At 43.1% G+C, this 18,391-nt stretch overlaps 1 protein-coding gene across 1 annotated transcript in view; it reads right to left on the bottom strand.

Moving 5' to 3' along the window:
- Positions 1-1,285: 1,285 nt before the first annotated feature.
- ANKLE2 (ankyrin repeat and LEM domain containing 2) overlaps positions 1,286-18,391 on the bottom strand; it is a 118,571-nt gene continuing 101,465 nt past the window's right edge. Inside the window, exons 9-13 of the mRNA XM_082243411.1 lie at positions 9,847-9,953; positions 8,977-9,164; positions 8,038-8,617; positions 3,570-3,701; positions 1,286-2,411 (exon numbers count right to left, since the gene is read on the bottom strand). Coding sequence (XP_082099537.1) covers positions 2,180-2,411; positions 3,570-3,701; positions 8,038-8,617; positions 8,977-9,164; positions 9,847-9,953 — 1,239 coding nt within the window. The 3' untranslated portion in view covers positions 1,286-2,179. The remainder of the gene's footprint in view (positions 2,412-3,569; positions 3,702-8,037; positions 8,618-8,976; positions 9,165-9,846; positions 9,954-18,391) is intronic.

Here is an 18,391-nt window from a genome sequence, read left to right as displayed (position 1 = left end):
GCAATATAAGCTGCTGTTTTTTCATACATTTTGCTCTCTAGTACCAAGTTCCATTTACTATTCTATCTAGGGCAATGTCCCAAAGGCAAAGTAGCACCTGCCACTATGTTGTGTCTAGGTTTTTGTTATATGCCTATGAGACAACTGTGCAAAATTTTAAGTCGATGGCTGGGTAACACTATCAGTACCACAAACTGCCATGAATAAGAATATTAAAAAATAAAAAGGTTTACTAACAAAACACTGGACTAAAAACCCTGTGTTGCAGCAGTTTAGGAAAAGCACTTGATAAACATGACAAAAGTAGTGCAATTTCTGGATATAACAAGATGAAGCAATCAGTAACAAATCCAAGTAAATCCAACAAAACTGACTTCTAACAAAGCTTTGCTGCAGAATTCCCACATTAAAAAGGTTAGTGGTCATTTTTCGTTACAATGCCCTTACAGACTTCGCAGAAGCTTGCTTAAAAGTAAAAATGCCAAAAAAGATTATACGTTTGCCATTTCAGCCAAATGCACTATAATCCGATGCCCAGAGCAGTGTACAGTTTGGTGAAGTAGATGGTGCACAGTACACTGAACCGAAGTTAAAAAAAAAAAGAAAAAATTAAGCAATTACACTGGCTGTACACATCAACCAACAGTAAGCCACAGCTACTCTACCCCATGACCAGATTATTCATCATCTATGGGTTTTTCTTTACTCCTTTCTTTAGCTTTTTAGTACAACCTTGTCAAAGAAAGCAAAGAATGAAGAGCCTTTATTAGCTTGCAGTTTGTATGCGGATTTGGGGGGGGGCCTGATTGTCAGGGGAACAAAACAAAAAACTGCAGGTATGAGGCGCTTGCACATACCAATACAGCAGCCTTTAAAGCCTTCCTGTTGCAGAAGAAACTCTGCGGCTCTGACAGGCAAAGATTCTTTACTTCCTGACAGCAATGAAGCTTGCCCATCCTTCATACTAACACATTCTACTGGCCAATGTGGCTGTCCATTAGAATGAGTCACATGTGTAGGCTTGGAGCCAAACTCTCAACTATACCCGGCATATTGCAGCATTGGGTTGCCTGTCAAAATAGCCTGAGATTTGTAGTAAAAAGGAGGGTTTGAAAGACCGCTGCAGGTATGAAATGCACTTCACACCTGCAGCAGTCCCAAGTCTAGCCCCCCCCCAAAAAAAAAAGTCTCTTTGAAAACTATGGATATATGATGTATCTTGTAGATTTACTAAACACTTTGTTACTGCCCCTTCAGCTTACAAAATCAATGCACATTAATCACAATTTTAGGTCAACACAAAATGCTTTGCAAGTTGCTCTGTTCATTTTCAAAATGTCAGTTATTTTAAAAAAGGGACAGTGTAACATTTTCCAGTGCTAGATACTGAAAAACTAGACAATACATGGAATAAAACAACCCTGTAAATACCAACACTTGTCAGTGTCCAACATTTGAACATGTTCTTTACAACCCAATTGTCAACTTACAAAAAGATCAAATATGTTTTTCTTTATGAAAATGGCAGAATATTTTAAAAATACAACATAAGAATTTAAAAGATAAGCCACTAAAACGTGTCTGCACTTGATAATTGATATAAGTGGGAATTGAACAATGGACTGGAGCAGGGTATTTAGCATTAACACCAAAGGAGAGACAACACAAGTGCCCTACACACATGGGTACACACTGCAAGTTATTGCTGAGTGATTCACTGGCCAAGCAAAAATAATAAAGTCTTCAGCTAACAGACACACGCCAATATGGACTGGCAAATTTCCTGACTGTGACTACTACAGTTTTTTTAAACATCAAAAGTTGCACAAATGTTTTAGACAACACAGTTTAAGTTTTTTAATGGCAGGAAGGTGTAAAGGATTGCTCTCCACCTGGTTCCTACTTGCAGCAGATTCCATCTGTGATAGATGCTCAAGCATGAAGGGCATCTGCTTCTTTATACTTTGTCAAGTAAAGGAAACCGGTCAGCAGACTTTGCAGCATTGTGCATAATTATGTGACTACTCCAAAAACTAGCATGGTTTCTAGAGATGAGCAAGGATAAGGTTGGATGGGAGCCTTAGTTGTGATCAGTAGCCATCATGTCAAATTCCCCTTAAATCTTTATGGCCCCAGGTTGATTGCCTCAGCTTACAAACAAGAAGGATAAAAGCACATTCTAAAGGGATGAGTGATCAGAGAAATGACGTATTCGCAGCAGCTGAATGTGGCTGGCATATGCTGGGCTGTACCTTCCAGGACTGCTATAATCAGACGTGTTCACATATTTCCCAGGACTCCCTGTAATGGGGCTGCTCCTCCCAGGAGTGGAAAAGCCAAGGCCACCTGGGGAGTTAAAGCTACAGGTTTGAGACTTGTTTCTTCCTGATAAGACAGCAGGGCTTGGCCAGCTATAAGACAGTAAAGGAGAAAAAAAAAACAAAAAAAACATCAGCTAACAAAACTATTAGCAATGCACAATTAACCTCCCTGGCGGTATTCCCGAGTGTGGCTCCGGGTTAACTTTCAGTACCAAAAGCGGTAACCCCGAGCCGCACTCGGGATTTCCCTTCAATGTTACTCACCTTCCCTGCGCTCCCCCGCCGCCCTCCCCGATTTGTGCACGGCCGATTGCCGGCACTCGCCTTCCGGTTCCCTCCCTGTGAGCGTTGCAACGCAGGGGGGTGGAACCGGCGGCAAATTCAAAAGTGTAAAAACACTAAATGACATGATACAAAGCTGTGATCCTAACGGATTACACTGTATCATGCCATTTCAGCACAGGATTGCACCATGGCGTCCAAAACGTTTTTTTTTTTGCGCAAAAGCGCTTTTAGACGAACTGGAAAACTGGGTCAGCGAAACAGTTACTTGAAGAACTGAGCGATAGCGATTCGTGGGAAAATTCGTCATCAGGTACGGAAAGTGACGACAGCGACGATTCTGATGTCTTTCTGGCACATAGCTTGTGGAATTTGGGAAGAATATCAAATGATTCTTCATAATTTCCAACTGAGCTATGTGCCAGAAAGACATCAGAATCGTCGCTGGCGTCACTTTCCGTACCGGATGACGAATTTTTCCACGAATCGCTATAGCTCAGTTCTTTAACTCAGTTTCGCTGTCGCCGTTTTCCCGTTCGTCTAAAAACGCTTTTGCACAAAAGAAACGCTTTTTGGATGTCATGGTCGTTCTATATTTTCCAGGCACAAACTGGAAAAGCACAGGCAGGGCACTGGAAAAGTCACTAGGTGAAATGGCATGATACAGTGTAATCCGTTAGGATCACAACTTTGCATCATGTCATTGAGTGTATTTACACTTTTGAATTTGCCACCGGTTCCACCCCCCTGCATTGCAACGCTTGCAGGGAAGGGAACCGGAAGACAGGTGCAGGCATCGGCCGAGCACACAGCGGAAGGACGGCGGTAGGGGAGTTTCAAAATGTAAAACCGATGATTTCTATGCAAAACAATGTACTGCTTTTAGCACAGAAATCTGGACGTAATCAGACCGCCAGGGAGGTTAACAAAAGGCCAAAATAAACCTTTACACCGATTTCACAATACCTTTGTCTTTCTGTACTGGAGTAAGACAGAACATCTGTAATCCATCTGGAAATACTAGGGTATTTTTTAGCATCAATTTCCACCTTTTCCACAGCTGCTAAAACATCATTGTCTAGCTTGGAAGGTTCTTTCCTGAAAAATCGGCAAGATAATTATGCAACATCTACAGCTTGTGAAAATAGGACTGCAAATTAGAACATTTGTTGCAACGGAAAATGCTACTTGCCCAATGCTCTAGCAAGTAAAAGCTCAAGCTTTGCATTAAAAAAAAAAGAAAAACGCACTAACATAGTATGCCAAGTCGTTTATATATAAATAAAAAGAATTGGGATTTTTGTCTTACCCTAAAATCCTTTTCTCTGAAGTTCATTGACGGACACAGTCTCTGTTCTTCTTAACAGTAGGCTTACACTGCCCCCTACAGGAGTAGGGCACTAGGAAGAAAAAAAAAGTTCTGGCTATGCCTATGGGCAGTCCCAGGAGGTATATACTACCTCTCTCTGCTATAGGATGTCAGTTTTGTAACAAAGCAGTGTCAGAGAAAGCAATACCAACCCAACTCAAAATAGAAGGGCGGGTACTGCATCCGTCAAAGAACTTCAGAGAAAAGGATTTTACAGTAAGACAAAAATACAATTTTCTCTATCGTTCATTGACGGACACAGTCTGTTGTTCTTAATAACAGAGACGTCCAAAGCAGTGCCATAAAACATGAGGGGTGGGAACAGCAGAAAGCGATTTCCCAAGGCTGAATCATAGCCAACCAGGCAACATAGAGCTCATCAGAACAAGATGAGACCTACCAGAAAAAAAATTATTTTTGTAAGAACTTACAGTAAAATCCTTTTCTCTGAAGTCCATTGACAGCTGCAGCTCTAATGTTTCTTCACTATTGGGTTATGCGCCATCTACAGGCGTAGACTAGGCAGTGAAAAGTTTTCACTCGACACGCCTATAGGGGCTGTCCCTCACAACATAACCCCAGACACACTGTTCTCATATCAGTTTCGTAGCAAGCAATGAAAAGAAGACACAACCATCCCCAAAATAGAGGGGCGGGTGCTGCAGCTGTCAATGGACTTCAGAGAAAAGGATTTTAAGGTAATTTCTTACAAAAATCCAGTTTTCTCTATCGTACATTGACAGCCGCAGCTCTAATGCTTCTTCACTATTGGAACATCCCAAAGCAGTATAGGCATGAGGGATGTTAAGAACGCAACCAAAACTGTTAATGCATTTCCAAGGCTAAAAGGCTAAAAACGTAGCCAACTGGGTAACAAAAAGCTCCACCCGTATCAACAGGAGCTTGCCCCCAAAACAAAAATTCTGAAAAGAAATATAAAAACTGAGGCCATAGTTCCAGCAGGAAACCTTGGACCTGCTCCTTCACTAGGCAGCAAGAAACGGTTATGAGAGCACAGTGTGTCTGGGGTTATGTCGTGAGGGACAGCCCCAATAGGCGTGTCGAGTGAAAACTTTTCACAGCCTAGTCTACTCCTGTAGATGGCGCATAACCCAATAGTGAAGACCCATTAGAGCTGCGGCTGTCAATGGACGATAGAGAAAACATTAAACACACTCAAGGGACACTTAAACACCCTTAAATGGCAGCCTGCAAAACTTTGCGGCCAAAGGAGGCATCTGCAGATGCCAGCACATCCACCTTATAGAACTTCGTGAAGGTATGAACAGACGACCAGGTAGCCGCATTGCAAACCTGAACCACAGATGCCTGATGGCGAAAGGCCCAGGAAGCACTAAGCGCCCGAGTAGAATGCGCCTTAACAGGGAAAAGTGGAACCTGATCCTTAATTGAATAATGAATGTATGTATGTATGTATGTATTTATAAAAGTATGTTTATCTAATTGTGTATGAGGTCGGATGTCTGACACCTAGTGGCTGCTTCCAGGATGGCTACGGTCTTTTGTGGCTTAATATTAATTATCCAAGCCGTTGGGGTATAGGATAACTATAGCATTAGCCTCTCTCTCCTAATCTAAGGATAGTTCCCGAGGGTGCACAAACTATTATATAATGAGGTTGTCAAATATTAGAACACCACCAATCGCTTCCGCATTAGCCTTTCCGATGTAGAGAGGGAGGACGTTGCTAGGAGACTGGGGATGCTACCCTCACGAGAATGCCCGCACGCCGAATCAACTCCCCTTATGGGAGGGGATAATAGGGTACAGGAGACGCTACAGGTGCGTAAGGGCGGACGTATGGTAAATAAAAGCAGGGTCTAGACTGAACTTCCCCATCCCCACTGAAGAAGTCCCGCCCATAGGACGTAACGCGTACGGGGGAAGTCACATGACCCGTAGCCTACCAGGAAGTAAACGAACGAAGGCTGTGAGACCCCGACCTCGTCTGTATCGCTGTTTTACATGCTTGGAAACTGCTTTTAAAATGTAAGTGCAATATTTTTTGATTTAAAATAAATGTCTGCATATAACAGAGCACTTAGATCCTGTCTTCTCTTCTGGAATATACTTATACTGGTACTGTGTTGAAACCAGGAGAAAAGGAGGAGGATCCAGCATAGGTGTATTATACAAGGTGTATTGACCCTGTGGGGTCGCATCCTGGAGTTGAGAGGCAGAGAAAGCTGTGGTGGTGGGATCGAGCACTATCTATGTATCATTGCATGTTACAATACCATCACCTGGACTTCTGAATGCCAATTAGAATTCCCTACCAGTTTGCACTTTATATGGGACAATTTCTGATATTCCTATTTCGTTTTACGGATTATTGGACTATATTGTTTTATATGCTATACCATATATAGGATAATGGAATTTTATTGATATACGAGATAATCAAATATTTTTGATTATGCTTAAAAGGATTTAAGGATTACCTTTTAGTGCTTGGCTGCTGATCTGAATTAGCAATTAAGGTTCAACGCTGAATATTCTGTTTGTATTTACCTTAATTGAATAAGCATGCACAACTGTCTGTCGGATCCCCCAGGGGGACGCTTAGGGCGGTCCCACTCTGTTTTGACCATGTTGTCAAAATTCACAGGAAAGGGAAAAACCTTTGCCACTCTGGATGGTTTGAGAGTGTCAAACAATCTGTACCTCAGTCGCATCCCCCATTTTTAGGGTCTCGTGCACAGATACAACCAGTGCATCCACCAGCATCTTTTCTTGCGCAGTGGCAGAGGGGGAGGTGTCATCCTCACTATCAGAAGAGACAGGGCGCGAGGTTGAGGTTGTAGACTCGGCAGGGGGACCCACATCTGCAGTGGCTGAATCAGATTCAGAATCTGACCCATCAGTTGAGGCAGTGGTAGGCGAGGGGCGTTTTTTGGCACTTCGCTTCTTAAATGCCACCTTCACCCGAGACACAAAGGCACCCTCCCCCACAGTCGGCATTACGCCTGGTCCCAACCCCCGGGGGAAGCTTCAAGTGTCCCATAGCCCCAGTGAGGGGAGGAGGGGGACAGGTAAAGGGGAGGGTGCGTGACAGGACAGAGGGGAACCCGGGGGTCCGACTAGCCTAAGGAGGGGCCCACGTTCACCCCAAAACCCACCAGGGGGAGAGGGGGGGGGGGCAATTATTCACCATGCTTGGAACCGGCGGGCCCCATCTCCACCGAAGTAGGGGGGCTGTCGGCCAATAGGAACGCTGCGACGCAGGCCTAGACCCAGTCGTATGTGACTTGGCGAGGCGTTTAACTCGCAGGGCCAGTCCCCGTTTGTCGGGGCCAACCTAGCGCGGAGCTGGGGTCTGCGCACGCTCGCTGGCCGGCTGGGGTGACCACTGGATCTATATATCCAGCCCATCGCCCAGTACGGCTTAGAAACAAAACTTTTTGCCAGGACCAGATATCCCAGCAAGGAACTAGGTCCTTACTCCTGACTAGGCAGAAACAAAACTGACATCCTATGACAGAGGGAGTATACCTCCAGTGACTGCCCGTAGGCAGAATTTTTTTTTCTGCCTAGTGTGCTACTCCTGTAGGGGGCAGTATAACCCTACTTTTAAGAACAACAGAAACTGCGCACGTCAATGAACGATGGAGAAAGGAGGTTTTGTATGCATCATAAAACGTTATAAGTCTGGAGGGACACAAATCCTTTGACAGGTAATATGGCAGCCTATAATAAAAATTGACACTGGCAACATAAGAAAGGTAACCCCATCCAAAGTAGCACTAAAAGCATGAAAAACAGGGGAAAGAGGTGCGGGTCTCTCAATGCACTCCAAGTTTAAGGAAAATGCAAATATCCTATTTTCTTTTTTTTCCATTGGGAGAACATGAGAATTCTTAGACTGTAGGGACTTTCAAAAGCAGTCCAACAACAAGGTACGTTATCAAGCAGCAAATGCGATATGATCCAGAAACACAGAAAAGTGTCAATTTATATAAACATTACTTTTACGTCTTATTTATTTGGGAAGTAAAGCTAAAAGGCAAGTCGTTAAAAGTAAAAGACATGATACAACATACATACCCAAGTAGAAATGTTGCTCTATAACTTTGGTGTTTTAATGGCGTTTTCATAATTACTTGTGAAGCAGAAGATTCTGAACAGGAATTTGAGCGTGGCAGCTCATCCTTGTGTCCCAGAGGTGGTTTGCCTGAAAGGCATATATTGGAAAGGGCTTCACCAGCCTGCAACACACCTGAACTTTCTGTCCCAAACAATGAGCTTTTTGATTCAATGTCTGTATCATGAACATTCATTCTACTTTGCTTCTCTACAGCCGAACCTGTATGAGACACCTCACCATCTTCTTTCAGATTTGAAAATGACATTTTTTCAAACTCAGCCAAGAGATTGGACACCGGAGATAACATGTTCTCAAAATCCTGCTGATGCCTGCAGTCACCATGCTTGGATCCTTCATGAGGAGGACTACTGGGTATTGGGGTAGTGTCCATTATGCATTCTGGTGCTGTAATTGTCTCTAAATACAAACTCTTCTTCAGGGCTGCATTCTGTCTGTTTTTTATTTCTTCAAGACTTATTTCTTCCTCATCATCCAAGAATGCTCCCACAGAAACAGAATTGCAGCATTTTTTACTTTTTCCTGTAAATAAGGAAAGATAAGCTTAAAAAGAAATGCATTTACTGATCACACATTTGCTAATTTTTTTTACTATCAAAGCATGGTAAGAAGGGTATGTGACATGAAGGAGCAAGGTATTAGGAGTGCAGTCATATCAATGTTCTTGAACGCTGATCTGAAAGTAGATCGATAAGGCATTTTACCTTTCCTTAAAACAGTTTATTGCATGCGGTTTACAGAACCGTGACTCAGAAGTCGGCAACTGGGGGTGAGCAAACACACACACACACACACACCACAAATTTCCAGATTCAATCCTGTGGACATGCACTTGTTTGCATGTGTTCGTTACAATTGCATATTATTTGCCCAATGCCTACCTGTTGGAGATGGAGTTTTAAATCTGTTGCAGATTTCATGATCATGGTCAGTTTGCAATCTCTCACTCGCCTTCTTGCTCAGGTATTCCTCTAGCTTCCCCAAACCTTCCTGGGAAGAAAGATCAGCAAAACAACCTAGAAACTCCCAATACTCCACCCAAGGAACATCCAGTTCGTGAGCAAGCTCTCTGCAAGAGATCAAAAGTAGAGGGAACAACAGTATAGTGTAGAGCAGAACATGTACCAATGTAGCAGCCAATGTCATTTACTTACCAACAGTTTCTTAAGATAGCCATAATATGCACATATTGCCAGCACCCTCAAATCAAGTATGGTGTTCCAAGAAACCAATTGTTTGTGATCTGAAACACCTACTCAGTATAAGGTCTTATTTGTTAAAATGTAACAATTACCAGCCAAGTCCAAGAGACATTTTTCAGCCTCAAGTTTCAAAGAATCCACAACTTTATAATTTAATTCTGGTATGTCAACAATCCCAAAGTAAAATAGCCCACAAATATGTTTTCAGATTCTTGGCAGTACACCATTTTTTCCTCATGCAGGTTTCCAGACAGCGTTGTAACAGGATTTTCTGGAACCAAGAGGCATGCACCAATAGCCATCAGTTACCTGATACCAAATGCTTACAGTCACACCTGTGCAATGCAATGCATGCAATTCATTTCTAATTGCACTACCGTGTGATTGCTGCAATGGGCTTCTACAGGGCAGCCAATTAAAATGAATTGGCAGTCTTAAGAATACGCGTGCATTAATGCAAAACATCTGAGCAGACAGGTCTGAAAGGGCCCTAAAATGTACATTTTAAGTTTGCCACATATTTTCTAGGATTGTAGAAGTCAATCTTACCTCCCTACTCTTTCCTCGCCTCTTTCTGGATCAGTTTTTCTGATATTGTGAAACAATCCAGCCCTTTCCCGTGGTGGAGTCTTCCAAGTTTTTCTAAAGTCCTCAGCCTTAATATAAAAAAAAAAAAAAACAAATTAAACACTTTTCAATTTTCTTAGACACACACACACACACACACACACACACACACACACACACACACACACACACACCCGTTAAAAAGTTTGGGTCACTTAGAAATGTCCTTATTTTTGAAAAAAAAAAAATTGAATTTTTGTAAGAACTTACCGTAAAATTCTTTTCTCTGAGTCCTCTGACAGACGTAGCTCTGGAAGTTTCTTCACTAATGAGTTATATGCGCCCTCTTCAGGAGTAGTTAGGCAGTGAAAGCTTTCACTAGGCACGCCTTTAGGGGTCGTCCTAGCCACATGACCCCAGACACACCTGCTCATAGAATCAGTTTCGTAGCAAAGCAGTGAAGGAAAACATAACCAACCCCAATATTGAGGGGCAGGAGCTGCGTCTGTCAGAGAACTCAAATAATAATTTAACGGTAATGAAAGGTTGTATTAATATGCCTTATGATTTTTTAGATATATTTCGGTTTGTGCCCATTCTGTGATGAAGTGTAGGCCCTTGCATTTACATATTAACGAGCTGGCACTGACAGCCATTCATCCACCTTGGTCAGCAGACCGCTATGTTTTGCATTTAGACGACATGTAAACACCTGTTCATTCATTCATTGGGACACTTGACAAAGTTAAGTCTGCGCATGGAAATTAGGGACACCACCTAAACACATTTGACAATTGCTTGCATTAACACTTGACAGCTGAGTAGAGGAGGAACAGCCCTTGTCCACAAACACCATCTCAGACACAAATTATTATACGGGGACACCTCACATTGACACAAATGCAAGGCCCTTTCATGTATTGTTCTGTCTGATATGTAATTCGACTGATGAACTGTAAAACCGGTTTGGAGCAGTCTTTTCCTGCTCAACAAATATGCTTTAAATAGGAGCTTCACATTCAATAAAGTTAGTTGTGACTGCACGAAGTTTGAGTACGATGTGTCGTCATAACTCCCAGCTGGTTGGAGGGGAAATCCATTATCTATTGGGGGAAGTTAGCAACTGAAGGGCTGTAATATCATCGTGATTGCCTCCTGACGAGAATTGAGCTAACAGTTTTGGTGTCAGAAAGTGAGATCTGCCAAAAACAGTATGGGGTAAGTAATCATATTTTCTATTATTATTATTATTATTACTACCCTATACTGTCAGAGCAGATAAACGGTACCCAGTTAACCGCTAATTTTAGCAACTCCCGGGAATCTGAAATTCCCAAAGATGGGGTCTGGTACTCCAGCGCGTCTGAAGCGCCAAAGATAAAATGGGGTTTGGAACCCGGTTACAAAGCAGTACTGTGTGTGATGGTGGATTCCCCCTCCAAAAACCTTGTATATATTTGTATAGACACTTAAGTGTATTTAGTCGTTATATAAGATTGCATGCCATTGTATAGATGTATGTGGAGATTGTATGTGATATTAAGCTGAGCTTGAAGGTATAGTCTTGCCCACCAAGGATAGTTAATCAGCAGACCATGAGTTGGATATGTATAAATCTGATTATTTAGGCGCAGCAAACCACATAAATTGGGAAACTAGGTTTTTCCAATAAAGTATAAAACACTGATGTCACTACCCATAGAGATATAAACCTTCAAACTCAGCTGATCTCACGTTGTATTCTGAGCTTAAGATAATGGGAAATTTTCAAGGTAAGGAGAATTCCGAGAAAATGATGAAATTTACGTTTAGGAAGATTGTATGAAAATTGTATCGTGTATGGGCAACCTTAGATCCATGAATCGTTATGTTGTGTTCGTTTTAACACTGTCCCTATAGGTGCTGCTGTATCAACAAAGCATTTCATAACATTGAATGAATGTTGGTTGCATAATAATTTGTTTTGTGGTTATTACTTATGTTTTAAAAGTGATGTGATTTTGCCGTACTATGCTGGTCATGGCAGCTTTTAGAAGCAAGGAAATATATATATTTGGTGTGTAAAGTGTGACCTTAAGGACTAAAATTGTATTTCTATCCTTAAAAATCGTAAGCAATTTTGAAACTTTCATCATTAAGGTTTTGTGTCACCAACTTTTCTTTCTTCACTGGCTTTTTAAAAAAAAAAAATATATATATTTTCTAAGTGCCCTTTTAGCAAACAAACCCCCCTCCCCCCCCCCCACCTCTTTCGGTCTGTGACACAGGTAATAGAAAGAAGAACTGTAAACAGCTGTATTGTCATACAAATTAACGATCAGTTTTGCCTTGTAGAGAAAACAAGTTTTAAGGAATGTTCCGAATTGCTAAAGAATGGGTGACGTATGGGTTCTTGTATTTCAAATGAGAAATTACTAATGTTTTGAGCTGCTCATTTTTTTTTTTTTTTTTCAACCATGGTGAACAATAATAATTTTTTTCTTTAAGTTTATGGTATACCATAATAATAACAAAAAAACATAGAAATCCATGTGGTAATAATTAAATTGACGTCAACAATTTTTGGTATTAGAAAAGTGCACTGTTAGGAAGAAAAATGTTTGATATGCTTACTGTATGCTCAATTCCTCTAACCGTTGGTTTATTTTTAGGAGGAAAAGTAAAATGTTTTGTTACTAAACCTTTCTGATGCTTATTCCTCAGATAAGTGAAATTTGAGATTTTCAGAACGACCAAGCACAGCCTTCAACAACAACCAACCTCATGGGAGTATTGTTTCCAAATAGATTTTTTCCTGATTGATTAGACTGTTTTTATGGGTGTTAGAAAGTTTTTATTTATTGGGTGTCAGAAAGTTTTTATTTATTGGGTGTCAGATATTTGATGTGTTCTAATTTGACATATATGAGCTCTGGCATAAATGAGGTGCTATGCTTTAGATAATTAAGCATCTCTGGTCTTTTTTTTAGAGTTTTCCTTTGGTATATTGGTACATACTTTTGTATTCTGGTGCTAAACACTAATTTTTGAATTTATGCACTTATGCTTTTACTACCTTTTCTCTTGACAAGATTATTGGTATGGGATAATGTGCTCAGGCAGATACTGTAGTACTACTCTTATATTATGATCTTGGATACAAATGAAATTTTACAGATTTGTGTACATATACCATATGTAGCTCTGGAAACTAGTGAGCTGATTGTCATTTATATGTCACAGCACGTTATCAGATGTGCAGTATGTGAAATCTGTATTGTTAAATAGTAGAATAGAAAGCTGTCATTCAAAAAAAAAAAAAAAAAATAGGATGGAAGTGGTTGGCTTGTTGATAGTATGCTAAGAATTAAAATTAATTTATGCCAGCGTTACTACTTTGATAAAATTTTAAAGGTAAACCTCCTGCGGTGAATTCAATTAGTTGATCTCTTTTCATCCTGAAAGTGACTCACTGCCGAGGTTTTGCATATGAATGGTTCTTGAAGTCAGATTTTGTGTCTCCAGGGCCATTTGGTTTCAATTTCCTGTTCAGGTGTCACCAAGCAAACTGTGCAATCACTTATAGATTTATGTCTGCATGAGTACTGACTTCTAGCTGTTTTGTGTGTCTCTATGTGTCCATGTACACAAGACAGCTTGAATTTCACTCCCTGTTGTTCAGTGATCACAGCATCTTAGCCATGCAAGGGATACTCAGTTCTAGGTAGCTTCCTGCTTGGGTGAGTCAGAGGACTGCAATTTAACCCATCTCCACCTTTGGAGGAATACAAGGCAGTTCAACCCCTCCAAGGGTCCTCACCATTGTTGCATGTGTAGACATGCTGTGTTCTCCCACAACAGTGCCATTAAGTATCCTTCCTGTTACCTGCCTTCCTGTAGGCCCTAAACCTCAGTGCTGCGAGTAGTTTCACTAGCATTTATTTTTTGCTGCCTGTCTATAGGCCAGACGCCAAGTGGCGCAAAATACTCCTGCCATTCTTGTAAAACTTGTATTTTTGTCTCTGTACTTACCTGCTATTCTTGCTAAAGTCAGAATGACTTCAGACCCGTCTCAACCCCATGAGTCCATTTATTCTCATATCTAGAGATTTTGCAAGAGGAAAATGTGGCAGAATTAATTAATTGAAAAATTAAACAGTGATTATGGTGATCTCTCGCTCTCGTTTCCTTTGCCAACAGGTGCACCAACCCACCCATTCAAGCCTGGTGACAGAATCCTGGTGAAGGCCCCTCCATAAGCTGACGTCGCTAGACCGATCCTACGGACCCCCTGCAATAGTTCAAGCAGTGACCAGAACAGCGGTACTGACAGACGACTCCCCGGTTTGGATCCACGCATCGCGACTGAAGGAAGCCCCACCCCTGGACCCCACGACGACGGATCAGAGATTGTGACGCGCACCAGACGAATTCCAGTTGGATCCAGACAGACGCATTGGTACAATGCCAACGGACACCCCTACTCCTGTAAAACTTCCCATTTTTGCAGCAGTGGTACTGTTTACAGCAAGCTCAACACTAGTAGCCTCTGTTTGGTTACTGGCAACATGTGCTCACCACCCTGAGAACCTCTCCTCATTTTGCCCTTCCTCACCCCAGGAAAGGAGAGAGACACGAGACATTCATGTCTCCACTTTACAGTCAAAGTCAAGCCGATTGGACACAAAGGACATTGTTTTTTCGTTATAGCCGCCAGGGACATGGTCTGACCGCTCTGAATGAGGGTTGAAAGGAAATTTTTTTCCTCTCATTAAAAACGGGAGGTTTATTTTTTGCCCTTTCCTGGAAAAGGCCTTAGGACATGTTGAAAAATCACATGCCATCGTCAACAGGTGGTATGTGCTGCCATGGTCTATTTGTAGTGACTTTATCGCCATAATAATGGAGTTGGATTTTTCAGGCCATGGACTCTTGCAAGCTATGGCCCTCCCCATTGAACATGTCTGTTTTGATTTGATAGAATTCTAAGAAGTTATATCCCTATGTGCACACAACCAAGTCACCAGCCTACATACACCTTGGAATAATGTCACCTGTTTTGTGCTATTCAGAGACTCTAAGTGATCCCACCGTTATGAATAAGCTGGGATCAAAGGTTGGGTTGAAAGGTTGTATTAATATGCCTTATGATTTTTTAGATATATTTCGGTTTGTGCCCATTCTGTGATGAAGTGTAGGCCCTTGCATTTACATATTAACGAGCTGGCACTGACAGCCATTCATCCACCTTGGTCAGCAGACAGCTATGTTTTGCATTTAGACGACATGTAAACACCTGTTCATTCATTCATTGGGACACTTGACAAAGTTAAGTCTGCGCATGGAAATTAGGGACACCACCTAAACACATTTGACAATTGCTTGCATTAACACTTGACAGCTGAGTAGAGGAGGAACAGCCCTTGTCCACAAACACCATCTCAGACACAAATTATTATACGGGGACACCTCACATTGACACAAATGCAAGGCCCTTTCATGTATTGTTCTGTCTGATATGTAATTCGACTGATGAACTGTAAAACCGGTTTGGAGCAGTCTTTTCCTGCTCATCAAATATGCTTTAAATAGGAGCTTCACATTCAATAAAGTTAGTTGTGACTGCACGAAGTTTGAGTACGATGTGTCGTCATAACTCCCAGCTGGTTGGAGGGGAAATCCATTATCTATTGGGGGAAGTTAGCAACTGAAGGGCTGTAATATCATCGTGATTGCCTCCTGACGAGAATTGAGCTAACAGGTAAGTAATTACAAAAATGTAATTTTCTCTTACATTCTCTGACAGACGCAGCTCTGGAAGTTTCTTCACTAATAGGAGTCCCATAGCAGTGTATGCATGAGGGGTGGGAAGAACGCAACCAACAACTTAACATTTCAACAAGGTAAAAAAAAAAAAAAAAATTAGCCAACAGGGCAACAGAAGCTCAACCATTTCAACAGGAGGAGCTTACACCAAAACAAAAATTCACCCCTGAAAGAGAACACTCAGTCTCTTCGTCAAACAGCAGCCTGCAAAACCTTGCGGCCAAAGAAAGCATCTGAGGATGCCATCAAATCAATCTTGTAGAATTTTGTAAAAGGTGTGTACAGACGACCAGGTCACCGCTTTACAAACCTGAGCCACAGAAGCCTGATGGCAAAAAGCCCAAGAGGCACTCAGCGCTCAAATAGAATGCGCCCTCCCAGGGAAAGGAGGAACCTGACCCTTCAATGAATAGGCCTGAACAATAGTCTGTCTGATCCATTTTGATATGGTTACAGCAGACGCAGCCGAACCCTTACGAGATCCCTCAGGAAGGACAAACAGGGAATCAGACGTCCGAAAGGATTCAGTGGCCGACAGGTAAACCATGATCGCCCGAACCACATCCAGCGAATGTAGGGCAAATTCTCTAGAATGCTTGGGCTTCGTACAGAGCGAAGGCAACACAATATCCTCATTCAGGTGGAAAGCCGACACCACCTTCAGGAGAAAAGATTGGTTAGGTCTAAGAACAGCCTTATCCCTATGAACGACCAGATAAGGCAAATGGCAGGACAGAGCCGCCAATTCAGACACCCTGCGAGCAGAGGTGATAGCTACCAGAAAGACAACTTTGAGACAAAGAAAGGCAGAGAAATTTCTCTAATATTTTCAAAGGGAGGTCGTTGTAGAACAGACAAAACCAAGTTCAGATCCCACGGAGGTAAAGGGGACCTCCTTGGGGGAGCTAGATGACGCACCCCCTGAATAAAGGTGCGATTAAAGGAGTTAGTCGCCAAGGGACTCGTGGCGTCGGCCAGAGATCTTGAGCCCTGGCCACAAACCGCTCTACTTTTCTGTTTTGACGAGATTCACCTCCGGAGTTCCCCATTGGGCACACAGGAGGCGAAAGACCTCCGGATGCACGGACCATTCCCCCTGATCCAGAGTCTGACGACTCAGGTAATCCGCCTGCCAGTTCTCCACCCCTGGGATGTGGACTGCAGAAAGACGGAACGTGCGTCTCGGCCCAGGTGAGAAACTCGGCCACTTCCTTGGCCTCCTGAGCACTCTTGGTGCCCCCTTGGTAATTGATGTAAGCCACAGCCGTGGCATTGTCAGCTTGAACTTGAACCGGGAGACCCTGTAACTGAGGCCCCCAATGGAGCAGGCAGAGCTTGATCGCCCTGAGCTCCAGGACATTGATCGGTAGAGATGACTCCGTCGACCATGTTCCTTGGACAGAGTGTACAGTACTCCACCCCAGCCCATCAAGCTAGCATCCGTGGTGATCACCGTCCACAACAGCGGCTGAAAGGACCTGCCCTGGATCAGAACGGGCAACAGAAGCCACCACGAGAGCTCTGACCGAGTAAGACGGCTCAGACAAATCATCCTGTCCAAATACTTCGGATCCTTGTTCCACTTGGCAAGAATCTCTGCTTGCAGAGGTCTCGTATGAAATTGGGCAAATGGGGCCGCTTCGAAGGCCGACACCATCAGCCCCAGAGCCCTCATACAGGTCCTCAGAGAGGAGAGATTGTTGTCCTTCAGGATCCTGATCTCGCCCTGCAAGGTCCAGAGCTCCGGGAGAAAGACCCTCGCTTGAGCAGAGTCTAAGATCATGCCCAAATAACTCAGTCGTACTGGCGGAGTCAGCACAGATTTCAGGAAGTTGATGGTCCACCCGAAGCGTCTGAACTGTGAATGCCAGGTTGCCTAACAGGGTGACAAGAGCTCGCCCTTAACAGATCGTCCAGATAACCGAGGACGGCAATCCCCATCTTGCGGAGCAAAGCAAACACCGGGGCCAAAACCTTGGTGAAGACCCTGGGTGCGGAGGCTAGACCAAAGGATAATGCCACAAATTAATAGTGCTCCTCAGCCACCGTGAAACAGAGATACCGTTGGTGGCCCTCGTAAATAGGGATGTGCAGATACGCATCTTAAATCAATGGAGGCCAGAAAGTCTCCTTGTTGTAAAGATGCCACCACCGACCGGATGGATTCCATTCCGAAACTTCTGTACCCGCACAAAGTGGTTCAGCGATTTGAGGTTCAGGATTGGACGCACCTTGCCCTCCTTCCTGGGCACCGTGAACAGGTTAGAGTAAAAAACCTGAAGCCTGTCCGGCTGAGGAATCGGGACAATAACACCTTGTGTAAGGGGATCCTGCACTGCCTCCCTGAGATCGGCCAAACGATCCAGAGACAGACGGAGATTTGATGAGAAGAACCTGTGTGCTGGGCGAGACCGGAATTCAATCATGTACAGAGTGCTGAAATCTGTTTGGCAGTGAAAGTGAGTGTCACAGGGGGCCGCATATACCAGCCGGATTAGTAGGAAAAATCTGCATACCAGGTCTCCCACAGAGGGTAATAGGCCACCAAATCTTTAGGTTAAACCTGTAATAACCACTTGCTGACCGCCTGCCACAGATATACTGCGGCAGGCTGGCTTGGCTGCGTGAATTGCCATACCTGTACAGCGGTCCCGTGCGGGGCTAAAGGGGGGGGGGGGTTGTCCTCCATTCAGGCAGATACAACTGTCCAAATCACAACGGC

Source organism: Pelophylax lessonae (genome assembly GCF_965119305.1).
Source record: "Pelophylax lessonae genome assembly, chromosome: 1".
Classification (NCBI taxonomy): Eukaryota; Metazoa; Chordata; class Amphibia; order Anura; family Ranidae; genus Pelophylax; species Pelophylax lessonae.
Note: the sequence above shows the minus strand (reverse complement) of the source record. Positions and strands in the feature narration are given on the sequence as shown.